Source organism: Eptesicus fuscus, chromosome 20 (assembly GCF_027574615.1).
Source record: "Eptesicus fuscus isolate TK198812 chromosome 20, DD_ASM_mEF_20220401, whole genome shotgun sequence".
Lineage (NCBI taxonomy): Eukaryota > Metazoa > Chordata > Mammalia > Chiroptera > Vespertilionidae > Eptesicus > Eptesicus fuscus.
In genome coordinates this window covers 37404698-37432377 of record NC_072492.1, presented here as the reverse complement: position 1 = coordinate 37432377, position 27680 = coordinate 37404698, and the positions used below count along the sequence as shown (strand labels likewise).

Genomic DNA, 27680 nt, shown 5'->3' with positions numbered 1-27680 from the left:
ACTTGTCATTTTAAATACGTGTGTAGAGGTAATGTGATCATGGGGGGTTGAGGGAGACTGGGGCATGGCAAGAACAAAGGGAAGAGAAGTTACAGAGTTCAACCAGCTGAGTGGGGACAGTGCCTGCCCTGGATAAACAGATGTTACTCAGAAGTAGCTGCCACTTGAAAATAGAGGCTCAAAACGAGCACATTTTTTTTTTGACATTTTATCGAGAAGCCCCAGAAATACAGGTTTTTAAAATTTGGCGATTCAATCCTATTTTGGGAAAACATCGTACTGGCCAAATAAAACTTTGTCGGTAGTCCAGATGCCTAGCCCTCAAGTTCTCAACCTCTGGACCAGCGGTTAGGGCTCCACAGGGCTTTCAGGGTGGAGGTGGGGAGTTGACTAGTAGCAAGTTACCTCACTTGTTAGAGCTTAATTTCCTCTCTGGTCAAAAGGGAAAAATAAACGCCTATCCTCTTGCATAGTGATGGTCAAAAGAGAAGATTTAGGAGCGTGGGTGTTGGGAGTTGTCAAACACTCTACAGAGGACTTTCCCATCTCCTTAGTACATCTTCTGTTTCACACTAACTCACCCTACTTAAAAGTATTTGAGACATTTTCAGATTCCTACCAGACAGTTTAAGACTGGAGATTCCTGCCCTAGCTGGTTTGGTTCAGTGGAGAGAGCGTTGGCCTGTGGACGGAAGGGTCCCGGGTTCAATCCCAGTCAAGGGCACATGCCCGGGTTGTAGATTCCCCAATAAGGGTCGTGCAGAAGGCAGCCAATCAATGATTCTCTCTCATCGATGCTTCTCTGTCTCTCTCTCTCTCCCTTTCTCTTTGATATCAATAAAGGAAGGGAGATTCCTAGACTTTTGGGAAGTCTAGGCTGCTGGGATGCAAAGGGTTAAGAGGAAATGGCCTTTTAGGGTTTCGCTAACTCGAGAAGTCCAGGACTTCAATGACTCAAAGGAGCCAGGATGGTTAGCTCACCAAGGGCTCCGAGTTAGCAGAACCTAGAAAGTGGCATCAGCATCCTACGTGCCACAGGACCAAGGCCTTGGCCGAGCGCTCGGACAGCTCCGGGACTGGTTAGACCCGCTCCGAATACCCAGGTAAGGGCGCGCCCTCTCCGCGCCGTTAGTCGCCCGCTCCAGGGGAGACCCTGCCGGCCGGGTGCTCCCGTCCTGGGAATCCAGCCGGAGGGATGTGATGGCCCCGAGAGGTCGGCTCCATCCCAGAGGCAGACTCCGCGCGGGTGGGCTCTACACGCGCCTGCGACGCGTCCCGGGCCGCCCGGGAGCGAGCGCGGCCCCGACCGCGGAAAGTTGGGCGCTCGCGCCACGCCCGCGCGCTCTGGGACGCCCCCTCCCACCCGAGCGCCACGTGCCGCGCGCCCCCTCTCCCAGGCCGCGGCGGGACGCCCCCGCCCCCATCGCGGTGCGTAGTGCGCAGGCGCCTCCCCGCGGGTCCGGGCGGCGGCGGGAGCGGCTTTGGCCTCGGCTGGAGACTGAGGTGGCGGCGGCGGCCCGAGAGGAGGAGGAGGAGAAGCGAGGGTGGCGGCGAAGGCGATGGCGACGCGGGGCACATGAGGCGGCGGCTGGCGGGACGGGCCGAGGCCCGGCGGAGGAGGCGGCTCCGGGGGACCCCGCCGCCCGGTGAGGGGCGACCGCTGGGCCGGCTGAGAAGGGGCGGGCCCGGGTGGGATGGGGACGGGGCAGAACTTGTGCTGGGAGGACGGGGGGTGGGGGGCCGGGAAAGAGGAGGGGCTGGGGGGAGGGACTGGGGCTCCGCCGAGGGGTTCCCGCCAAGCCCGAGGGGCGTCGGCGCCCGCGGCCCTCCGCCGTCGCAGGCGCGCCCTCCCGCTTTGTCCCCGGGCGCGCGGTTTCCAAATTGGGAGGGAAACGACTCGGGGGTGGGTCCCGGCCGCGGCCGCGGGAGGGGAGCCCGGGGGGCCCTGGGCGCGCACTGGGGCGGCGCTCCGGCCGTGCTCCCGACTCGGCGGGGCGGTTAGGGGCGCCGGGCCGCGCCGGGCGCTCCGCGGGCTGGGCTTTGTCTCCGGCCGCCGGCCCCTGCCGTCCCTCCCGGCTCGTTGGACGCTTCCCTCCGGCACCTCGGCGCCGGGACTCCCGCCTCCCGCCGATGGCTCCGAGGAGACGGTGCAGAGGCTGAAGGGGAGGGCGCGGGGCGGGGAGACGGGATCGTTGCCTCTCGATGAACACGTTTTTTTTTTAAACTTCAAATGGTTTCTTCCCACTTCTGGAAACTTTGGGCGACTCTGCTGGCTTTGTGTGTGTTTCCCCCACTTCCAGCTCCAGATGCAGAATTGAAGAGCAGGCGCTCCCGCTGTGACCGTGGGCAGTTGTGTGGTTGGCCGCAGCGTTTGGAGCTTTCAATTGAAAAGATTTGCGTAAATGTGTGGTTTAGAATTTTGGTTCTTTTTTCCTTTTTTTTTTTTTTTTTTGGCGATTGTTCTTAAGATTGGTGTTACTTTTGCTTTGGGAGATGGGTGAGTTTGGGTTTATCGTTTGTAAGAGTTTTTGCTCATTGAGAAGTGGCGTTGTTACAGGTTTCTTTGTGCTCGTGCTTTACTTTGTTAGCATCAGGATGACACTTCGGAACCGGGTAAGTGAGCCTAAGTTCTCGCAAGCGTTCCTCTTGTATGCCTGGTCACTGAAATTGTGCGTTGTGTGTACATTAAAGTGAGCACATGGGAAAGCGCTATACAAATCAAGCGACAGATGAAAGGGATTTTATTTTAATTCCCCGATAAAGGAGAGTAGCCTATCTGGAGTACATTACTATCTGAGTTAATAATGTAATTTAGGGATCAAATCTTTTGTCCCCCAAGAGGGTTTAGGTATTAATATTCGGAATAAGAATGTAGAAGAAAAAAAACGTAATTTCAGGGCTCCTGACAAAAAATATTTTGAATTGTCGTTACGTTTGCTGGGGTTTTCTGGTTTTATTTTTTGGAATTTAGCATAGAGTTGTATGTTATAGTTGCTTTGGATTTCTTAAGTGCAATGTAATGGCAGAATTTAAAAAAACATGAAATAACTTTTCTGGGTAAAAGATAAAAAGCTCTGTCTGGTAAGCAAATCTGTGTCTTAGTGTTGGCCAGATCTTTGTGTTGTAGGTGAAGGACATTTTGAAGAGAATATGTGCAGATTCTATGGAAGTTCTTTTATTATTTGTCCTGATTTGTAATGGTTTACTATTTTTTTTTTTTTTTTTTTTTATTTTATTTTTTTTTTTTATTTTTTTTAATTTCTTTATTGATTAAGGTGTCACATATTTGTCCTCATCCCCCCATTCCCATCCCACCCCTCTCCCCACGCATGCCCCAATCCCCTGTTGAACTTAACCGTTGGATAGGCTTATATGCATGCATACAGGTCCTTTGGTTGAACTCTCCCCTTCCCCCCACCCTCCCCCTACCCTCCCCTATCCTCCCTCTGAGGCCCGATAGTCCGATCGATGCCTCCTTGCTTCTGGTTCTGTTCTTGTTCCTCAGTCTATGTTGTTCCTCATTTCCTCTAGATGAACGAGATCAAATGTCACTAGATATATACTAATAAGAACTGAATGTGAGACGAGCAATAATATTTGTGCTGACAGGCAAATGAATCAATCTGTAGCGAGCTTCCCCCTGGACCAACAGTTCTTTTGAGACCCAATTTCGATGTCCAGTAGTTCCTTATGTGTACATGTCAGCACTGACCCCTCAGCTCTGGATGGTGGACAAATGGTGGTAATGGAGGTCTGACTCCCTCTGGTTTGGTCTCGGCCGATCCCAGGGGCACGGCGTCACCTGGACTAAGGGGCATGTGGCCTCACCCATACCCAAGGGGCGCGTGGTCTCACCCGGGCCTGGGACCCAGCCTCACCCGGATGGATCCAGGGGCGCACGGCCTCACCCGGACCCAGGATCTGGCTTCACCCGTACCCAAGGACGCTTGGCCTCTCCCAGACCCAGGGGCACGTGGCCTCACCCGGGCTTAGTTGCACAAGGCCTCACCTGGATCCGGGGACACATGGTCTCTCCCGGACCCAGGGACGCTTGGCCTCTCCCAGACCCAGGGCCACTTGGGCTCCCCGGGCCTAGGTGCACGAGGCCTCATCCGGATCCAGGGACGCATGGTCTCACCTGGACCCAGGGACGCCTGGCCTCTCCCAGACCCAGGGGCACGTGGCCTCACCCGGGCCTGGGTTCACGAGGCCTCACTCGGATCCAGGGACACCTGGTCTCACCCAGACCCAGGAACGTTTGGCCACTCCCAGACCCAGGGCCACTTGGGCTCACCCGGGCCTAGGTGCACGAGGCCTCATCCGGATCCAAGGACGCATGGTCTCACCCGGACCCAGGGACGCTTGGCCTCTCCCAGACCCAGGGCCACTTGGGCTCACCCGGGCCTAGGTGCACGAGGCCTCACCCGGATCCTGGGACACATGGTTTCACCCGGACCCAGGGATGCTTGGCCTCTCCCAGACCCAGGGCCACTTGGGCTCACCCGGGCCTAGGTGCACGAGGCCTCACCCGGATCCAGGGACACATGGTCTCACCCGGACCCAGGGACGCTTGGCCTCTCCCAGACCCAGGGCCACTTGGGCTCACCCGGGCCTAGGTGCACGAGGCCTCACCCGGATCCAGGGACACTGTAATGGTTTACTATTTACTACTTTTCTTAAACTGTTGTGCATTTTTCCAAAGCACTTCAAATATCCTTTCTAACAGTCAGTGCTTTTAACTTCTTTTTAGGTTGTGTGACTTTAGAATTGGCTTTCTACATATGCTAGGTAGTTTCTACAGTTTTCTTAAAAAGAAGCAAAGTAACTTTCTATTCAGTTCATGAAGGTAGACTTTAGTTTTAGTCTAATCCAAAGGATTTAACAAGTTAACATTTCTTGAACATAACAATCTTACTTACAAATTCTGTTACCCCTTAATAATTTTTTTTTCTTATTTCACATTTATATAAATTAGCCAAAGGAAGGGACACAAGATCTGTCTCTGATCAGCACCTCCCACCCCCAGGCTCACCTATCAATTCAGTAATTGGGATCTTAGAATACAAAATACATAATTAATACAGAGCCTCATTCTCTTAATATCTAGTTTGTTCCATGCCTAAATAAGTGTAAAGTGCTAAGTTCCAACATATGTGTTTGTTTTTTTTATTTGAAGTTTGTTCACATTTTAAAATAAAGTAGATATGTTCTTTTTATTATTAATAATATTAATCTGGATAGTTAAATGCAACGGGGTCTAATTCTTGTTTCTAACTCATGCTTTCTTTTTTTCCCCCTTTTCAATCCTCACCCGAGGATGTTTTCTTCATTGACCCTCAGAGTGGAAAGGAGGGAGCAGGAGAGAGAAATATCAGTGTAACTAACACCAATGTGAGAGAGACACAGAGTTAGGTTGCCTCCCTCATGTGCCCCAACCTACCTGGGTCTGGGATCAAACCTGCAGTCCAGGCACTGCCTCTGACCAGGAATGGAACCACAGCCCCTAGGTGCACCAGCCAAGGAAAGCCTTAACCCCGGAGCACACCAGCGAGGGCAACTCTGCTTTTCTTGTAGCACAGGAACATCACAGGGCTCCTATCCAAAATATCTGATAAAAAGGCAAAGGATGGGATTACTTTTTTTTTTTTTTTTTTTTTGCTTTTGTAGACCATTCTTTTGAGAATGCATATGAAAAGATAGATTTTAGCTGATATTAACCTGAAACTTAGACATAGAAACCATTTTGAATTGTTAATATCAGCTAAGTGCCAACAATTGTTTTTCAGAGTTTAGTTTGTGGGGAAGTAAGGACCGGTTCTGTGAGGTCTGAGCATTGCTATTTTCTACAACTCTCAAGAATGAATGACCAGACAGCACTGACATACATCCTTGAGCTTTGCAGATATTGCACTGACTGACAGCACTTGGGTTTATCGTTCAGACCTGTGGAATGTGTTGCTCAAAGGTTTTTTTTTTTGTGTGTGTGTGTGTGTGTGTGTGTTTCTCCCTTCCCCCCCCCACCCCACACACACACAAGTCAAGGATGAGATATCTCTTTGCACATACACTCTGTTTCTAAAGAAATGAAGTGATCTGTGAATGAGTAGAGCCCTCAGTGAAAGCTTGTTCTTGGAGACCAGATTGCTGTAGCACCAGCACAATTCCGACAAAAGCGTTCTGGTGCCCACACATTCATTCAGTGAACCTTTATTTTTCTTTTTCCATCAAGTACTTATGTTAGGCACTAAATTAGATGCTGAAGGTTCAGAGGTAAATACTATGTGATTTTTGTTCTGAAAATGCTTATCGCTTAACATGCTAAAAAGGGTTAGCAGTCTGGAAATTATCTAAAATCTTTGAAATAAAAGAAATGTATAAAAGAGTTAAGTTTTGATGCTTTATCTCTATAAAATGGAATCAAGTTCTCACACCTCTGTTCTTACCCTTCAATCTCTAATACTGTATTCAAGTCTCAGATAGTTAAAAAGATTGTTTTTATCTATGTCTTTGTAGGAGTTACCAGTTTTAACTGGATTTGTTGTTACTTTGAGTTAACATTTCCTTTGGGAATGTTCAGAGTAAAGTAGATCTGGACTCTGTTTTTAGGGAATTCTCTTTGACTCATTCTTGGGCGTTAGTTTCCTAATTGCCCATCTAGAATGGGTGTTTATTTAGATTAAAAAATTTCCCTCCTGAAATAACTCTGTTCTCTTGGGTTCTAATTTTCCCTCCTTGCTCTCTGGGTGTTCCTTCAGGCTCCCTCCGCCCCTCTTTTATCAGATGTTTATTTAATTGTTCTTTCTCAAGTCTGGGTTCTTTGTCTTCCTCTCTTCCCACTCTAGTCTTATCTGTGTGGCTTCAGTTACTGTATATAATTTGAATATGCCCCAGTTTTTATCTGTAGTTCAGATCCCTTTTTTGATCCCAGCTGTCTGTTCAACTTGCCCACTTAGATATTCAGTACTTTGAGTTGAGTTGCCCCAGACTGAGCTCTTGATCTTGGCTGCAAACCTAGACCTTCACTGTGCCCTGTTTTATTAAGTGGCTCTGTCAACAGCTTACGGAGACCAGATTCTTGCCGTTTCTCTCCACCACTGTCTCTCCATTTTGGTCTAGGCCACCTTTCCTAAGTCTATCATAGGCAATTCTAAATGTTTTCCTTGTTCACATTTGTAAAAAGAGAAAAAGTAATATGAAATATGTAAGACAGAAAAAGTAATAATACTACAATAAATACTTGCGTACCCACCTTGCAGCTTAGGAAATAAAACGTTACCCGTACCCTTGAAGTCTTCTGTGTTTTCCACCTGATTGCACGCTCCCTGCCATCTCCATTGTAGGCTTTTTAAAATTAGAGGTCATTGCCAACTTGAATTTATTATTCCCTTGCATTTCTTTATCGCTTACTATCATGTATATACCTCAAGCCATATACAGCAAGTTCTCACTTAATAGCAATAGGTTCTTGGAAACTGCAACTTTAAGCAAAACAGTGTACTAGTATAATGAAACCAATTTTACCATAGGCTAATTGATATAAACAAGAGTTAAGTTCCTACATATTTCTGGTCACAGAAACATCACCAAATTTCTAAATACTCAAAACACTTCTAATATTAAACATTAAACTGTGAGCTATACATACATTTAAGAAAGATTAATAAAAACAAATAAGATAATTGTTTTCATCTTTCAGCCTGCTTATTCCAGTTCAGTGTCGAGGGTGGTCTGAGCCTATACCCTCAGCACAGGGCAAGCTTCACCCTGGACCAGGATGACCTTCCCACACACCCACACTCACTCAGACTGGGACAGTTTAGACACACCCATTTGCCTTATGTGCCCATCTTTGGATGTGAGAAGAAACCAGAGTACCTGGCGGAAAATCCAGGCAGACGTGGGGAGAAGGTGCAAGCGCCACAGACAGTGGCCCCTGACAAAACCATGTTATTCAAGGAGCTGCTGTACCCTCATCTACTCTGCACAGCTGAGAGAATTGTCTTTATAAAACAAATTTAATCAAGTCACTTATCTGAAAACTTTGTTGTTTCTTTTATCTCCATTTAACAAGGTATGATCTGGCCTTGCCTACTTCTCCAGCATCATTTCTTTAAAACATTTTTTTAGCCCTAGCCGGTTTGGCTCAGTGAATAGAGCGTCAGCCTGCGGACTGAAGGGTCCCATGTTCGATTCCAGTCAAGGGCATGTACCTTGGTTGCGGGCACATCCCCAGTGGGGAGTGTGCAAGAGGCAGCTGATCGATGTTTCTCTCTCATCATGTTTCTAACTCTTTATCCCTCTCCCTTCCTCTCTGTAAAAAACCAATAAGATATATTTTAAAAAATTGGTTTTAGAGAGAGGGAGAGGAATAGAGAGATAGAAACATCGATGCATCAGCTGCCTCTTGCATGCCCCCTAATGGGGATTGAGCCAGAAACCCCGGCATGTGCCCTGACCAGGAATTGAACTGTGACCTCCTGGTTCGTGGGCCTATGCTCAACCACTGAGCCACCCTGGCCCTGCTCCAGCATCATTTCTTGGTACTTTCTTGTTATGTATGGTCTAGCCATACCGATGTATTTCATCTTCCTTGAAGGTTCAGAGCTCACCCAAGGGCCTTTGTACATGTAGCTAATTCCTCTGGAAGGCAGCTCCTCATTCTTCAGAATGTGCTTAAGTAAGCACATCTGCAGAGAAACCTCTGATTTTCCTCAGTTAGGTTAGGGGACCCTATAAATACACTCTCATAGCACCGAGCACTTCTGTTTTGTAGAATTTATCACAATCTTAATTTAATTATTTGTATATGCCTATTTCACCCTTAGGCTATACTGTATATTCTGTAAAGTCAGTATTAATGTCTATCTTGGGTAGGCCAGTATCCCCAGCACCTAACTCATAGTTCTTTATATATTCAACAATTATATGAGTACTTACTAAAATTTTTTTTAAAAATATTTTATTGATTTTTTACAGAGAGGAAGGGAGAGGGATATAGAGTTAGAAACATCTATGAGAGAGAAACATCAATCACCTGCCTCCTGTACACTTCCCACTGGGGATGTGCCCGCAACCTAGGTACATGCCCTTGATCAGAATCGAACCTGGGACCCTTCAGTCCACAGGCCAATGCTCTATCCACTGAGCCAAACCGGTTAGGGCTAAAATTTCTTTATTTGTAGTTGCTGACTGTACTATAGTAATTTCTGACAAAGCTTTTGTTCTAACTAGGAGCCTCATTATTGTGTGTGTGTGTGCTTTTTTTTTTCATTATTGCTTTTAGAGAGAGTGGGAGGAAGAGAGAGAGAGGGAGAGAGAGAGAGAGAGAGAGAGAGAGACATCAATGAGAGAGATGCTTGGATTGGTTGCCTCCAGCATGCGCCCCAGGGAAGGAACCTGCAACCCAGGTACATTTCCTTGATGGGAAATGAACCCAAGAACCTTCACTCCCTAGGCTGACACTCTAACTGCTGGGTCATACCTGTCAGGGCAGTTTTTAGCAGTTTTAACAGACCAAACAATACAGTGATCACCCTTGGTATGGTATACACAATGGGGACTCTTGCCTCACAGGAAGATAATCACAGCTAGGCTTAAGTAGGCTATCAGATGACATAAAGAAATGGAAGATTAGGTGTATTTTTTTCTTGATAGACTGCACCTAGTTCTTATTTTATTTTCTTCCCATTTGCTGGGCCAACAGTTAGTATAATATGTCTCAAGAAACCAGACATATTATAGTTGTACATTAAAGCTGACATTGACAGTTTTGTATTTGACCATTTAATTGACTTTTTAATAAAAGTGTGTTTTGGAATAGGTAATGTATTATGTAGTACACAATCCGAAAGGTATAAATGGATATACAGTGAAAAGTAAGTCTTCCATTGTTCTCTTTTCGTTCAGTCACACTTTTTTTTTTCTGCTGAAGCAATTACTGTTTACCTTTTTTGTGAATTCTAGAGATAACCAACCATATTCCCCCACACATATAAGTGGTAGCACTCTATATACACTGTTCTACAGCCTGCATTTTTCACTAATACACCTTAGTTTCATATCATTACAGATAGAGCTATCTCATTCTTTTAAAAATATATATATATTTTTATTGGCCCTAACCGGTTTGGCTCAGTGGATAGAGCGTCGGCCTGCGGACTGAAGGGTCCCATGTTCAATTCCGGTCAAGGGCATGTACCTTGGTTGCAGGCACATCCCCAGTAGGGGGTGTGCAGGAAGCAGCTGATCGATGTTTCTCACTCTATCCCTCTCCCTTCCTCTCTGTAAAAAAAAAAAAAAATCAATAAAATATATTTAAATATATATATATGTTTTTTTTTTTTAATTTATTTCAGAGAAGAAGGGAGAGGAAGAGAGAGATAGAAACATCAATGATGAGAGAATCATTGATCGGCTGCCTCTTGCATGCCCCCTACTGGGAATCGAGCCTGCAACCCGGCCATGTGCCTTTGCCCAAAATTGAACCCGGGATCCTTCAGTCTGCAGGCCAATGCTCTGAGCCAAACCAGCTAGGGCAAGCTGTCTCATTCTTTTTGACAATAGATGGGCTGTAATTTGTTTATCCAGTTCCTTACTGATAATCTTTTATATTGTTTCCAGCCCATAAACAGTGCTGCAGGTAATTTTCCTGTACATTATTTTATATATGTTAGATAAAATTGAGAACTGAAATTCTCAGAGACCGAACCCGAAACCTTGGCATATTGGGACAACACTCTAAACAACTGAACTACCCTGACAGGGCCTATGTAGTCTTAAAATAAACACTACACCCACATCGTATAGCAAAAAGGTCATTAGGTCCTGAGTTGTATTCTAGACCTTACAGCTAATTTGTATGCAAGTCATCATGATCTTTGATATCCTCTTCAGTAAAATAAGGATGTTAGTCTCATATTGTGGTGTCAAACCATGAGCCACTGCAGGCAGAGTAGTTGAAAGATAACCTAGTTTTATCTGTGAACTGTAACTAATACTAATAGCATGTGTGACCTTTTCAAATGTATATGAAGTTTATTTATAGTAAATAAACTCAGCCCTAGCCGGTTTGGCTCAGTGAATTGAGCATCTGCCTGAGGACTGAAGTGTCCCAGGTTCGATTCCGATCAAGGGCATGTACTTGCAGGCTCGATTCCTGCCTGGTGGGGGCGTGTGCAGGAGGCAACCAATTGGTGTGTCTCTTTCACATGGATGTTTCTCTGTGTGTGTGTGTGTGTCTCTCCCCCTCCCTTCCACTCTCTCTTAAAAAATAAAATAAAATCAATGGAAATATGTCCTCAGGTGAGGATTAACAAAGAAAAATTAAAAAAAACCCTGCAGATTTATTTTAAAACATTACCAGTTTATGATAGAGTTCTATATTTGTGTTTTCTCCCAGTACAGATAATAAACATATAACTACTATTATATAGGGCTATTGAGAAATCTTACAATTTACCTAAAGGTCCTCAGACTCTAAAAGTTGGGAACTATTAGCCTAGGCCCGTGGTTGGCAAACTGCGGCTTGCGAGCCACATGCGGCTCTTTGGCCCCTTGAGTGTGGCTCTTCCACAAAATACCACGGCCTGGGCGAGTCTATTTTGAAGAAGTGGTGTTAGAAGAAGTTTAAGTTTAAAAAATTTGGCTCTCAAAAGAAATTTCAATCGTTGTACTGCTGATATTTGGCTCTGTTGACTAATGAGTTTGCCGACCACTGGCCTTGGCCATCACTAATGTTTCTTTCACAACTAATAGTGTGTGAGCTTTTGGAACTAAGTGTGCTTGTGGAAGAGTTGGATGATAAAGGTGTTTGGGGGTTTTCTTAAGATAGTGATCTTTTTAAGCTTATAATGTCAGAAATGTTAGTTCTTGAGACCTATTTTTAAAAGATCTGATTGACTATTTAGACTTAGAAAATGTTTTAGTGAGAGGGGCAATGTAGTACTTTCTGGAAGGGAATTTGTTGTTTGTGTGTCTAATTGCTTTGACCTCATATTCCAGTTCAGTAGTACAAGTTCAGGTTTCCATTGTGAAAGCTTTGTATTATCGGTGGAACGGTTCAAGCAGATGTGCTCTTCTCAGATTCGCTTGGGAAGGAAAGCTTTGAGTTTGGAAAAATGATTAGGAATTGGGGGAGTGTGTCAGTTTTTATTTTTAAAAAAAATCTAAAAGACGTTTTTGTTGGTTTTTAGAGAGAGAGGAAAGGAGAGGGAAAGATAGAAACATCAATTGGCTGCCTCCTGTACGCCCCCTACTGGGGATCCAGCCTGTAACTGGGACATGTGTTGTGAACCAGAAATCAAACCAGCAACCTCTGGGTGCATGGGACAGCACTCAACCAACTGAGCCAAACCGCCTGAGCTGTCTCCGTTCTCTTATTGAATTGTGCACTCCATTATACTTGAACTTGGGAAAGAAAAGAGAATAGAAAAATATGTTTATGATTTGAATATGGGAGGAAAATTTATATACATAGCTTACAAAGCATTCTACTGAATAGATTTATTTTGATTACCAGTTAATTATAGTTATTAGTTCAGTGAGAAATTTTAAGCAGCCACATATTCTTATCCCAACAGAAGAACCCTTGATATGAAGGAGAAAAAATGAAGTGGAGTGATTAGGACAGGAAGTATGAATTGTGTAACATTCTCATATGTCAAGTAAACATTTATTTTACTATTTTTTAAAAATATGTTTTTGTTGCCCTAACTGGTTTGGCTCAGTGGATACAGCATCAGGCCGAGGACTGAAGCGTCCCAGGTTCAATTCCAGTCAAGGGCATATACCTTGGTTATTGATTTTTTTTTCTCCATATATATTTTTAATTGATTTTCTTTATTGATTAAGGTATTACATATGTGTCCTTATCCCCCCATTGCGGCCCCCCTCCCCCGTTATTGATTTTTTTTACAGAGAGAGGAAGGGAGAAGGATAGACAGAAACATCAATGATGAGAGAGAAGCATCGAACAGCTGTCTCCTGCAGGCCCCTTACTGGGTATTGAGCCTGCATCCCTGGCATGTGCCCTGACTGGGAATCGAACTGTGACCTCCTGATTCATGGGTTGACGCTCAACCATAAGCCACACCATCTGGGTGCAAGTAAACATTTAATAGAACTCACTTGTAATAGAGAATGGTAGGTTTTTAGTGGCTGTTTTAATAATCAATTTATCAAATAAAGGTAACTCCTTCCAAAATATTGAATATCAGACACTCAATAAGTAGCAGGTAGCAGTGGCAACAATGATATATTTCAAATAAATATTGGTTATATTAATTTTCCATGTTGCTTTTGGACCATTTGCGAGTGAGTCTCTAAAGAAATTAGAAGAGCAGCATTATGATAGTAAGCTGCTATATAAGACATCATATCAGAGTACTACTATCTTTTGATATGTCCTTACAGATTAAGAATTACCCTCTAGGGTCACCCTTTACATTTTAATCTGGAATAGAATTTTAAGTTCTGTCTTGGATCCCCTTATGCAAGGGGTGTAATTGTACCAAAGGTTCTGTGAGATAGTTAACACTTTTCTGTGTTGTATCCATTTCTTAACTAGGTCTTTATGAATATATGCAAATATTATGAAATTTGTACCCTGGCCTACTTTTAAATTTCTCTTGGGGCTTTTCCTGCATAGTAAAGCTTTGCCAACTCCATTATTACATGTTTTTATGTATAATATACTAAAAAGCAAATAAAAGAAAAATTGTCCATAAGCCATTGTTAATGTTGGTGTACTTCTGCTCAGGCATATTACTTTATTGTTGTTTTTTTTTTGTTAGTTTGTTTTTGTCTTTATTATGTAAAAGCATTTTCCCACAATAATGAACTATTCTTTTTAACCTTTTGCACTCGGATGTCGAGATTAAAATTACTCTTTGAAAAAAAAATTACTCTTTGAATGTATCAATAATTTGAAATATAAAAAAATCCAAATAAATAAGTTTGTATGAAAAGAAACTCCAGTTTTTTATTCTACTGCCGCGCTTTGTAAAATCTGGGGTATTTAAAAAATTAAATCCCGAGTAGAATAAAGGAATCAAGAAAAAAGCAAGCGAGTGCAAAGGGTTAAAATAGGTCACAAGTTGGCAGGCTTTATTCAGCTGGTAAGATCTCTAGCTCAATGTTATTATTATTATTATTTATTTATTTTTTATTGGTTTCAGAGAGGAAGAGAGAGATAGAAACATCAATGCTGAGAGAGAATCATTGATCAGCTGCCTCCTGCATGTCCCACACTGGGGATGGAGCCCACAACCCAGGCATGTGCCTTTGACTGAATCGAACCCGGGACTCTTTTTTTTTTTTTTTTTAATATATTTTATTGATTTTTTACAGAGAGGAAAGGAGAGGAAGAGGGATAGTTAGAAACATTGATGAGAGAGAAACACTGATTCAGCTGCCTCCTGCACACACTCCCCACTGGGGATGTGCCTGCAACCAAGGTACATGCCCTTGACCGGAATCGAACCTGGGACCCCTCAGTCCGCAGGCCGACGCTCTATCCACTGAGCCAAACCGGTTTCGGCGAACCCGGGACTCTTGAGTCAGCAGGCTAATGCTCTATCCACTGAGCCAAACCAGCTAGGGCTACTATTATTATTATTATTATTATTATTATTATTATTATTACTAGTGTCCCAGTGCACGAATTCATGCACATTGAAAGGAAATTAATTAGAAGAAATATTTTTATATCGCTATTTGCCCTTTATAATAGAAGTGTCAACCACATTCACAATTGACAGTGACAGATCAAAACACATGCATGCGATTGGCACCCACAAGAGCCTTATATGTATTGCACATGTGCGAATCTATTTTGCCTTTTATAGATATAGAATAAACTTGCTTAATTAGATCTGCTTTCTGATTTAGCTAAACTTTTTCCAGCCCAATGAAGCACCCCAACTTCTCTTTCAGGTAATTGTCAGCAACACAGCAGTAAATGTCAACACGAAGCAGATTATTATTGTAGATCACACAGGGAGAACAAAGGATAAAGTATTTCACTGCAGCAGTGTTTGACTATATTCTGCACAGTGAGAAAACCTGAAGTCATTTTCAAGGTCCACCATTTCTTACTTCTTTTCAGTCGGGTCAAGTTTCTACGCTTTCTAAATATCTGTTTTCTAGCTAATAAAAAGAACTTAGGATTCCACCGAGATTCCTATCTCCCTACTCCAGGACTTCTGTGAGGATCAAATGAGCTGAGACAAGGGAAAACGCTTCACAGACATTTGGTTAAATTGTAAAGTATTTCCACCTGGCTGTAAAGCAAGTGGTGTTCCTGGGCTGAAGAAACTCCAAGGAGGCTAGTTGCTAGGGAGAGGAAGCTGGGTGTTGCTATGTGATGTCATTACTTGGAGCACACCGCCACCATTTCTGGGCTGGGCTGTGGGCTGCATTTTGTGCCATGGGTCTCGGCAGCATTGGCTGCGATTTGGTGGGCTGTCGCTCCAGGGTGGTGGCAGGGCTTGTGTCCCACTTGGGGGAAACTGAGTGTTGCTTTGTTGTCGCCAGGTCCATGATGCCATTTCTCTGTAAATGGCCAGTGTGTGTCACGGCAGCTCCTGCGTTGAGCGTCTGCCCCCTGGTGGTCAATACATGTCATAGCGACCGGTTGGACACAGCATATTAGTCTCTTATATATATAGATTACTTTAAAATATATTTTTATTGATTTCAGAGAGGGAAGGAAAGGGAGAGAGAGATAGTAACACCAATGATGAGAGAAAAATCATTGATCAGCTGCCTCCTGCATGCCCCACACTGGGGATTGAGCCCGCAATCTGGGCATGTGCCCTAACCGGGAATCGAACCATGACTTCCTGGTTCATAGGTCGATGCTCAACCACTTAGCAACTCCAGCCGGGCATTCTCAATATTATTTAAAAATTTTTTAAATTAATTGTCAACTTAAAAAATAAAGGAGACTGCAGGTAGGAGTGTAAGTTGATATAACCCTCTTTGGAAGAGGACTAATTTACTAAAGCTGACATATACATACCCTATGGCTAGGTATTCTGCTTCTAGGTATGCTACAGAAATGCATACATAAGTTTACCAGAAGACATAGGTGGAATGTTCATAGTAGCATTATTCATATTTGTCCCAAACTGGAAACTGCTCAAAATCTATCTACCAGCAGTGAATAGATAAATTGTTATGTATTCACAGAATGGCATTACAGTAAAGCAAATGAATAGACTTGAAACCAGGGCCCAGGCCAGGGAGGAGCCAGCAACCAAGGTATGTGCCCTTGACTGGAATCGAACCCAGGACTCTTGGCTCCGCAGGCCGACGCTCTGTCCACTGAGCCAAACTGGCTAGGACAAAAGAGTGTATTTTTATGATTCCAGTGTAAGAGTCTATTCTGTATGATTTCATTTATATAAAGTTCAAGAGCAGGTTGCACCAATGGGTCTTCGTGTGGTGTGACACGTTCCCCAAAGGACCTTTGGCAATGTCCACAGGTATCTTTGGTTGTTACAACTGGAAGAGGCCAGGGATGCTCCAAAACACCCTACAGTTTATAGGGCAGTCTCCCACGAGGAAGAATTATACAAAATGCCAGCAGTACCAAAGCTGGCCCTGGGATAAACTCTGCGGTTAGAGGTGAGGATGGTGTTTCTCTTGGGTATGAAGGGGCGTGATTGTGGCTCTGAGTGATTAGTAATATTTTGTTCTTGATTTCAGTGCTGGTTACATGGGTGTGTTCTGATTGAGAAAATTCATTGAGCTGCACACTTACATTTGTGTGCATTTCCTTAGGTATTTTAAACTTTGATTAAAAATTTACCAAAAAATCAGACTCCACATAAAAACCCAGGTTGAAGACTTACTTGAGAACATATGACAGTTTAACTCCCACAGCTCTGGCCAGTAACCCCCGTAGTTGGTGCTTGTGTTCTCCAGGCCCCTTTCCTCTTGGTTACATTGTATCACCTCACTGGTGTCTAGACATTAAAAAAGGTCTTAAACAGCTTTATTGAGGTTTAATTCATGCCATACAGTTTGCCTATTTAAAATTTATAACTCAGTATTCCACAAGTTGTGTAGCCCTCACCACAATCTAATTTTATATTTTTGTTCCCCCCCAAAAGAGATTTAATACCTATTAGCAGTCATTCCCTATTACTCCCCATTCCTAGTAACCACTAATCTGCCTTTGATCTCTATATAGTTATAGACATTTGAATTTTGTGATCTTACTTCTAAAACAAGATTCTAATGGTTGTGTAATGTTTCACCATACAGGTTTTATCATAAATTATGTAAAATTCTTTTATTGGGCATTTATTTAGGATAAGTGACTAGATACGAAATTACTGATCAAAGGACATGAACATTCTAAAGTTCCTGATAACTATCACCACAATCTTCTAGAAAGATTCTACCAGACCACCCTTGCCATCATTGTATGCCAGTGCTTTATTTTTGTTGCAAATTTGTTGTGAGCCTAGTCATATGGAATTACTATACATTTATTTTTATTTTGTCTTAGATATATTTGTTTTCCTAGACCAGTGATGGTGAACCTATGACACGCGTGTCAGCACTGACACGCGTAGCCATTTTTGATGACACGCGGCCGCATGCCGAGGATGAAACATTTGCTGCTCCTGAGGATGAAACACTTGCGACTAGAGTCTTGGAGTTAGTTTTTTCCTCAAAGTGACACACTACCCGAGTTATGCTCAGTTTTTTGGTGAAGTTTGACACACCAAGCTCAGAAGGTTGCCCATCACTGTCCTAGACTGATCATTGTCAAGACAGTTGGTTTGACCTAAGCTTAGTTTGGGACAAGTGTGCCCATACTGTGTGTGTGTGTGTGTGTGTGTGTGTGTGTGTGTGTGTGTGTGTGTGTTTTCACATGAAGACAGTACCACTCATGGTGCATTGTGAATGAATGCATTATCCCAGGTTCCCATAGTTCTCCACCTGGTTCCTGATGGTTCTTAAGTTCAAGACAGTAACTTTTTGCCAGCACAAATTGACACTTCAACCCACAGTGGTGTATTCTGTTCCTTATTGGTTCATAGAGCCAAGATTTTAAGCTACTTTTACCCATTAGGTTTTATAATTTGATTCACAATAAAGTATATTTTATGTTTCTCAAATATTGTCCATAGCTAAGAGCTCTTTTGAAAAACAAGTTGTTTTCATGTTTGTAATATATAAATTACTATTTGCTAGTTAGCTGCCGTAATGCTTTTGCTTAGAAATTGTCACTAGCTAGTTATTAAACATCTATTATCGCTCATGCAGAATTAACTTCCACTTAAAATGTTCCACTGAAACAAAACTTCATTGTAAACCCTTTAATTGATTCCTTGTCTCTGCATACAAAGCAGCCTCATTCAGAAGTGTGAGTCACTAGCACCATTCTTAGAGGATTGCTCAGCTCATGATCTGGGAGGCCCAGAGAGTTAATACTTCAGAATCATGGTGAGTCAATGTTGAGACTCTTTAGTCCAACCATAGATTTTCTAGGATGACATTTGGGAAATGCCTTCTTGAAAATTTGACATTTTACTGTTGTTTGATTTCACTGCCATTACTTTGCTTATTTCCATATACATAATTTGTTGGTTGTTTTATGAATTTTTTTTCTGTGTGGAGTGATTTTCCTCAAACATTAATAGAAGGGACCTTAGAAATCATCTAATCTGATATTCCCCACTTATTTCACAAATGAAAAAATGGAAATATTTACTCCTGAAGCACATGTTTAGAATCTTTTGACGCCTAGTTCAGTGCTTGCGCTGTTTGTTTCACAAAATTCAAGGTTAGGAATCCCTTTTTAAAATACTGATTTTAGTTCATCCTTGATTTTGTTATTTAGAAAAGAAATTAAGATTTTAAAATATGGTCTACCTATTGTAGGTTTTAGGTTTGTTTTGTGTGTTTTTTTAATTAGAAGAAAATTAAAATTTGGCTCTGACCCATTTGGACTTGGTTGTTGCATTTGCAAAATATTCAGAATAACGCTAATTTTGAAATTTTTAATTTCCTGATTAATTTTTAGTGAGCTTAAAAAATTGACGGGACAAGTTACGGGAGTTTTTTTGTTGGTCTGAAACTCTTGAGGCTTTTTTTTTTTTTTTACATGAGTCTGTTAGAGAGACTTTTCCAAACATATATATGAAAGTGATATTTTTGGATTGGAAAAAATGAATCAGATAAACTGGAAAGTAAAACATTTCCCTGTAGAGTTGCTATGCTATAAAAATGTTTCAACTTCAACAGATGATTTCAGTTACCTTCCTCTAGTCTTCTGTTGCGTAGCATATATAATTGTACATTAAATACCTCTTGAACACAACTGTTGTTTTTAGAAAGTATAAATTTCCTATAAACTACCAGATTGCTTTTTTAAAAAATACATATTTTTATTGCCTTTTTTTTTTTTTTAAAGAGAGAGGAAGAGAGATAGAAACTTTGATGAGAGATTACATACAATGGATTATTATCCAGCCTTATAAGGAAGCAAATTCTGACACATGCTGCTACAGCATGGGTGAATCTTGAAGACATTATGCTAGGTTGGCTGGAAGACTGAAAGGTCTCTGGTTCAATTCAGGTCAATCCCGGCCCTGATCTAGGTCAATGCAGGAGACAACCAATCAATGTGTCTCTCACATCACTATTTCTCTCACTCTCTCTCCTCCCATTCTCTCAAAATCAGTGGAAAAAACATGGAAGATTAACAAAAAACAGGCAAAATTGGATGATCTTAGGCAAATTTTATAAACATTCTGGACCTCATGTATTCAATTTTATAATGGATCTAATTTGCTGTTACCCAGTAACTCAGTTGGTTAGAACATCATCCTGATATGCCAAGGTGTTATGGGTTTGATCCCCAATCAGGGCACACACACGAGTCAACCAATGAATGCATAAATAAGTGAAACAACATATTGAGGTTTCTGTCTCTCTCTCTCCCTATCCCTCCCTCTTTCCCTTCCTCTTCCTCTCTCCTCCCCTCCCTCCCTTCTTCCCTTCCTCTCTTCCTCTAAAAAAACAAACAAACAAAAAAGAATAGATAAAATGGGTCTAATTATATAATCGATCCCATTAGGTAATCCAAATAATGTGCTTTACATCTAATCTTCAAAAGTCTAGTGAGTTCTGTTTTACAGAAAAATGCAGTAACTTTGACTTGGTTCTGTTAGGATGTAACTGATAGAAAAAGTCTTCAAATATAAAGAATTTTGGAGGGAATTAAGTAATTTATTACCATGTTGATGCCAATTAATTTTTAAATTCTATTTTCTAGTGCAAGACAAGGCAGATAGTAATTTTAGTTATTTGGAAAATAGACTAAAAATAGCACAGTTGGTTTCTGTCCAATAAATGTTATGTAAGCAAACATGATTTTCTTCAGTATGTGTTTTGTGTGTATGTGTGACTCCTTTTGAATGGTGCGCTACAGTGAACTGCAGTGTTCTTTATTTAGAAAACCATCCTACTGCCCTGGCCGGTGTGTCTCAGCTGGTTGAGGTTGAGCGTTTTCAAGGCACATACCCAGGTTGCCAATTTGATCCCCAGTAGGGGGCGTGCAGGAGGCAGCTGATAAGATGTTTCTCTCTCCCTCCCCCTTTCTCCTTCTTTCTCTAAAATCAATAAAATTTTTTAGCCCTAGCTGGTTTTGCTCAGTGGATAGCTATTGGCCTGCAGACTGTAGGGTCTTGGGTTCAATTCTGGTCAAGGGCACAAGCCCGGGTTGCAAGCTCCATCCCCAGTAGGGGGTGTGCAGGAAGTAGCCGATCAATGATTCTCTCTCATCATTGATGTTTCTATCTCTCTCTCCTTCTCTCCCTTCATCTCTGAAATCAATAAAAAAATATATATTTTTAAAGCCTTCTTTGAAAGAATAACCTTTCCATCTTTTAATTTATTCAAGCCCGGCCATATAGCTCAGCAGTTGAGCATTGACTCATGAACCAAGAAGTCACCAGTCTGATTCCCAGTCAGGGCATATGCCCAGATTGCAGGCTTGATCCCCAGTAGGGATGTTTCTATCTCTCTATCCCTCTCCCTTCCTCTCTCTAAAAAATCCATAAAAACAATTAAAGATTTTTTTCTTATTAAAGAAATTGACTGACATAACTATATAAAAATAATAAAATTTGAAGGAAGACAGTAAAATGAGGTGTTTATGTTAAATGTCAAATGGTTTATGTCTGTACTATATTAAGACTACACTCTGCAGATAAATGGGCAAAAGGATACTAGTAGAACTAATCCTCAAAGGGGGCAATATGGAGGATGTGTATCCTGTTGTATTGAAAACATACAAATTTCTATAATTTTGCACCCAGTACAGTAGCATAACAGACTGCTGATGAGGTTGAGGTGAAGCTGTCATCATTTGTTGCCAGGCTAGGACGTCAAATAACAGTACAAAGCAAGAACCATGCAGGTTTACATTTCTTGGGCCTAATAATACCACTTCCTAGAATTTGTAGATAAATCCAACCAAAGCTTAAAGGATACATTCAAGAAGATAGTAAGCATAAAAGTACATATAAATCAGTTGGGGCTTTCCTAAACATTTGAGTGTTTGGCACTTATTCCCCCATTTCTCACCGGCACCTGTCACGTGTTTCCACATGGTTTTCCATTCATAGATGGAGTATGGAAGTGGTTTCTGTTTTTTCATGAGAGCAGTTTACAGGTTAATTGCTTGCTCTTCCCTCCCTGCTCTATAACAAGTCTGTTTGGAAGCCAGAGAAGACTATGTCCTGAACCTTAGGCTTCTGATAGCCGAGCAAAAAGAAAAGGTTCGGTTCGTAAGCGGAGCAAGAACTCCAGGAGACCACCCAGTTCTGCTTAGAAATGTTAATTCCAGAACCCACCATTCTCATTCATTCCCCCCCCTTCCCTCCTCCTCTCACCTCCCCCATCCTATTGGGATAATATACTCTGTGATATTGAAACCATTTTCTTAATGCTTGAAGGAGAGGAAAGGGAAGGGTATCACAAAACCCCGCTAACTCCGCAGTAGCTAGAAACAGTGGTGATGCTGCCAGTGAGTTTAGGAAACCCATGGTTATTTTAGAAAGAAAGTTGTCCACCTCCCCTTTTATGCTGGAGCTAAGCTACTAAATACATCATTTATGCTCAAGATCTGGATGATAGGGAGCTATGGCACTTACGCATGCCATGGAAAATCAGGGTCTGAGGTTTCAGCATTTTCTAGGCCTACAGCATAACTGGTATTCAATGTGTACTTCTGGGTGTGTTTAAATAGCTGCTTTATAACTTATATAAACCTTGAAGAGCTTATCACCAATTTCTCTCCCCCCCCCCCCCATGTTAGATTATTGTGTGAGATGCTGGACTCTTTTTTTTTTTTAAATCCTCACCCAAGGATATGTTTCCATTGATTTTTAGAGAAAGTGGAAGACAGAGGTAAAGACAGAAATATTGATGTGAGAGAAACACATCAATTGGTTGCCTCCTGCATGCACCCCAACCAGGGCCAGGACCAGGGAGGAGCCTGCAACCAAGGTGCATGCCCTTGACCAGAATTGAACTTGGGACCCTTTGGTCCACAGGCCAGTGCTCTATCCTCTGAGCCAAACTGGCTAAGGCCAATGCTGAGCCCTTGAAATTCTTTCATAGCAATAATTATTTTAAAAGATATCTTTGTATGGATGGAAGTGTAGAGAACGAGTTTTCTAAGCCAGTAACAATTGCTCTTTCATGATCTTGGCATATTGGAACAAATAGAATTTGTTGATTATTGATTTTTTAGGCTCGGGGAAATGCTTTAGATGTGGTGTTTGGGGAAAATCTGAGTCTGAACTTGTGAGTGTGAATAATTATGGAGAAACCTAATTTGCGTCACCATCTGACGATTGCATATTACTTCCTGTTTTGTGGTTTTATAGTTTATGTATTCAGTAAGAGGAGAAGTGGTGAACTCAGTCAGATATCAGGGCTGAAAATGGGAGTTGTACTTGAAGTCCTTGTTAGGGTCGCCAAAGGAAGTATGCACAGGCCGAGAGTGGTAAAGATTGATTAGGTCATGTTGGGAGGCCAAATGGGCTGAGCCCCCATGGCGCCAGCACCAGGGATGGGGAGTCAGAGGTTTTAAAGGACTGTAGGCAGGCTTTTTTCAGGGAACTCTGTGGGTTCCAAATCCTGGGAAAGTCCAGAGGGGGAAGATCATGGTCTTAGCAAGTGGAATGTGGTCTAAGCAAAAGGGAATGTTGGCTGTGAAGTGGTCTAAAGGTCAGTTCCCAGGGGAGGAGGGTATCGATTCAATGATTTGATCAGACCTCACAATCCTGTGATGAGATCTTTGTGTGGTCAGATTTTGTACTAAATCTTGATACTTACATGTGAGGTGCCTACACTTCTTTTTCTCTTTTTCACTGGCCTTTTGAAAATTGTTCTGAGGGATTTTTTTTTCTGTATTTAACCCCCCCCCACAAAAAAAATATTTTTAATCTACTATGAACATATAACACCCAGGAGTTGTTTAAATTTCATTTATTAAATTAATAAATGAACAAAGTTGGCACCTAATGGATGAATCTTGGCCATAGCTATTCAAACTTGGCAGAACTTGATAATTAGCAAAAATTTGTCTTGGATTTTTGTTTGTTTCTTTTTCTTTCTTTTTTTTTTTTTAGTCCAGCCTTGCTGAAGCAAGGCCTCCAAAAATTAGGTTGCCTCCCAAAAAAAAATGGGAGAGAGAGAGTATTGTTTCATTTTTTTGTTAATCTTCACCAGAGGATATTTTTTCTGTTGCTTTTTAGAGAGGAAGGGAGAAAGGAGGGACACACAGAAAAACATGGATGTGGGAGAGAGACATCGATTGGTTGCCAATCCGGGTCAAGGATCAAACCCAAGACCATTCTGTGTGTGATGCTCTAACCACTGAGCTACGTGGGTTGGGGCTTGGGTTTTTGTTGTTGTTGTTGTTTTGTTTTGTTTTTTCATTGATATTTTACAGAGAGGAAGGGAGGACACGGATAGAGAGCCAGAAACATCGATGAGAGAGAAACATCGATCAGTTGCCTCCTGCACACTCCCTACACGGGATGTGCCAGCCACCAAGGTACATGCCCTTGACTGGAATCGAACCTGGGACCCTTCAGTCCACGGGCCGACGCTCCATCCACCGAGCCAAATCGGTCAGAGCAGGGCTTGGGATTTTTGTTGTTGTTGGTTTTTTTACCACAATACAGATGCAGCTGTTTTCTAGCAGTTGAATCTGTAAATCTCCTTCTGTGGGACAAGAGTGTCCCAGTGACTGACGGCCAGCTGTTGGGTGTTTAAACAGCTTGCTCCTAGTGGGCAGCTCAGACCCCAGTGAGAAGTATTGACTGCTCCAGGGCAGAGCAGGAATAGAGCATGCTGATGGATTTTCACAAGGCCTTTAGCGACCAGTGTAAATTTGTTGAGATTTTTCTGCCTTGGTTTTTTCCTATAGGTGCCCAAGTTCTTCTACTTCAGTTTTCATGAATGACTCATCTTCCTGTCATATTTTCTTAGACTGCAGTGACTTAAGACTCTTTGGGTCACTGCTATGAAATTTATCCTACTACATCTATTGGGAGGAGAAAACAGTAATATTCAGACTTAAGCTTGTTTCCATCTCAGGCTGATTGATTCCTGATTATTTCTTCCTGAAAAGCACATTTTAGTGATTCATTGTTTTCTGTGGGAGGAAGCTTATGACCTCTTTTTTTTCCTCCCCTTTCCAGAGGGAGTCTGGAAAAGTTGTAAGCAAGACATCATTTCTGTAAGAAAATTTTGGATAGCAGGAGTTCTGGATAAAAGGTAAAGTGTATTTAAACTTCTTTGATGATGCTGATAATCACCTATAACCTGCAGCAGTAAACTGGGAGAGGGGAGAAGAGAAGGAGAAAAGCTAGGTGTACTTAGTGTCCGGGGTAGCATTAGGAATTTTATATGCATTACCCTTTTTAGATGGTTTTTACCAGGATTCTGGACATAGTTCTAAGAATCTCAAAATAAAACTATCCTTCAAAATGCTGTTTTAAATGAATCTGCCTATTGACTGGATGTAATGTCCTCACAATTCATTCTGCAGACGTTTGCACCATAAACGTAATACAGACACATAATGCAGAATCCTAGCCAGGGAGCTTTCCTAGTGCCTTTCTGTCTGACATTGGTTCTTGATCATTGCCCGTTATTTGCAGCCATACCATCTTTTAAATTATTTTTAATACTTTGTCACCAGGTCTTCTCATGCCTGGACCAAATAGTTTATTTCTTATCTATATTTCATAAACTTTTGAAGGCCTTATGAAATAATAGTATATGTAAAGAATCAGTGTACTCTGTCTGAGAAATACATCTGAAATTAGAGCTATAATTTTACCTTTTAAACTAGGGAAGATGAAAGCAAACCAGACGTTTAGATTGGGGGCACAAACAAGTGCTCATAGTCTGAGGGTAGTAGATGAGATGCTAGTTATTCTAACAATCATTCTAGTGTGAGCCTTGAAGTTAGATTTCAAGTAGGTAGAAAATAGTTCCTAGAGATAGCAGTAAAAAGTTAAATTAAGATTTTAATACTTGCTGATTTTTCCTTTGGTGTTTTTATCAGGGCAAACCAGTTCAATCACCATGAGTTGGAGCTTCCTGACTCGCCTGCTAGAGGAGATCCACAACCATTCCACGTTTGTGGGGAAGATCTGGCTCACGGTCTTGATTGTCTTCCGGATTGTCCTTACAGCTGTGGGAGGAGAGTCCATCTATTACGACGAGCAGAGCAAGTTTGTGTGCAACACAGAGCAGCCAGGCTGCGAGAATGTCTGCTATGATGCCTTTGCACCCCTCTCCCATGTGCGCTTCTGGGTATTCCAGATCATCTTGGTGGCGACCCCCTCAGTGATGTACCTGGGCTACGCCATTCATAAGATCGCCAAAATGGAGCACGGTGAAGCAGACAAGAAGGCTGCTCGGAGCAAGCCCTATGCCATGCGCTGGAAACAGCATCGGGCTCTGGAAGAGACAGAAGAGGACCATGAAGAGGATCCCATGATGTATCCAGAAGTGGAATTAGAAAGTGAAAAGGAAAATAAAGAGCAAAACCAGCCTAAACCCAAGCATGATGGCCGACGGCGGATTCGGGAGGATGGGCTCATGAAAATCTATGTGCTGCAGTTGCTGGCCAGGACCGTGTTTGAGGTGGGTTTTCTGATAGGGCAGTATTTTCTGTATGGCTTCCAAGTCCACCCATCTTATGTGTGCAGTAGAATTCCTTGCCCTCATAAGATAGACTGCTTTATTTCTAGACCCACTGAAAAGACCATCTTCCTTCTGATAATGTATGGTGTTACAGGCCTTTGCCTGTTGCTTAACGTTTGGGAGATGCTTCATTTAGGCTTTGGGACAATTCGAGACTCACTACACACTAAAAGGAGAGAACTGGAAGACCCGGGCGTTTATAATTATCCTTTCACTTGGAATACACCATCTGCTCCCCCGGGCTATAACATTGCCGTCAAACCAGATCAAATCCAGTACACCGAACTGTCTAATGCTAAGATCGCCTACAAGCAAAACAAGGCCAACATTGCCCAGGAACAGCAGTACGGCAGCCACGAGGAGCACCTCCCAGCTGACCTGGAGACTCTGCAGCGGGAGATCAGAATGGCTCAGGAACGCTTGGATCTAGCAATCCAGGCCTACCATCACCAGAACCACGCCCCTGTTCCCCGGGAGAAAAAAGCCAAAGTGGGGTCCAAAGCCGGGTCCAACAAAAGCAGTACGAGTAGCAAATCAGGGAATGGGAAGACCTCCGTCTGGATTTAATCTTGGCTGGGCTTAAAACTTGTGCTCTTCGTAGTTTATGGTAAGCAACGGCTCACTGAATAATGACTTCCATTGAGTAAACATTTGGCTCTGGTTATCTTCAGGGATGCTGCTGGCTTGTGATCCAGCTCAGGGGACTCTGAAGGCGGGGCTGGGACAGGAAAAAGAAGGGACACATAGTGTTCCTGGGCACATGTTCCGGCAGTAATACAGTTGTCGACTTTACGTTTGTGTCTCCCAGATCTGGAAAAGACAGATATGTTTAAATCATTCTTGTTGAACAATTTTTGTATGTACAGTATTATGGAACTTTTTCTTTTTTTTAGTATGAGAACTTTTTTTGTACATGTACATTGGACCACTGTAGTTATACTTTTATATTAAAGGGGGAAAATCCTAAGGCAATGCCTATTAGGCTATGTTATTACTTTCTTCAGCATATTCTACCCTGGGTTTAATGTTTAATAGATGCTACACCTAATAAAAGTGCCTCTCGTGATGCAGGGATAACTTCAATATATGAGGAGGAGGAGGAATCAGTTTTCAGTCTTAGAAAGTCCACAGTAGAAGCAGGTTGACATCTCTTCTCAACTTGAGAAATCTCTGAGTCTCACTCATGTGCCCAGAGTTGTATCTAGTCTTTGAAAACCTATTGGTATTTTCAAAGGAGAGACATGATTCACTGCAGGATTCCTTTAAGTATAAAGCATTGCCAGTGCATGCTTTGATGGATATATCATTTAAGTTCTTTCAAAAGGCTGATCCTCCCAGTTCTGTAGCAGTGTGGAGACGGTTAAGAGTTACTGAGATTCCTCTACCACAAAGCAAAGCCACGCCTGGAAAACGAGCCCTAATAAGAT

At 42.5% G+C, this 27680-nt stretch overlaps 1 protein-coding gene across 3 annotated transcripts; it reads left to right on the top strand.

Moving 5' to 3' along the window:
• The first annotated feature begins 1047 nt into the window (after window positions 1-1047).
• On the top strand, window positions 1048-27287 carry GJC1 (gap junction protein gamma 1). Of its 3 annotated transcripts, none has more exons than XM_054709255.1 (3): window positions 1048-1103; window positions 24738-24813; window positions 25610-27287. In XM_054709255.1, the coding sequence occupies exon 3, from the start codon at window positions 25630-25632 to the stop codon at window positions 26818-26820; it is 1191 nt and encodes a 396-aa protein (XP_054565230.1). In that variant the 5' UTR covers window positions 1048-1103; window positions 24738-24813; window positions 25610-25629; the 3' UTR covers window positions 26821-27287. The 3 variants fall into 3 exon arrangements, with proteins under 3 accessions (XP_054565230.1, XP_054565232.1, XP_054565231.1); XM_054709257.1 differs by lacking the exon at window positions 1048-1103 and adding an exon at window positions 2102-2147; XM_054709256.1 differs by lacking the exon at window positions 1048-1103 and adding an exon at window positions 2355-2404.
• Window positions 27288-27680: the final 393 nt, after the last annotated feature.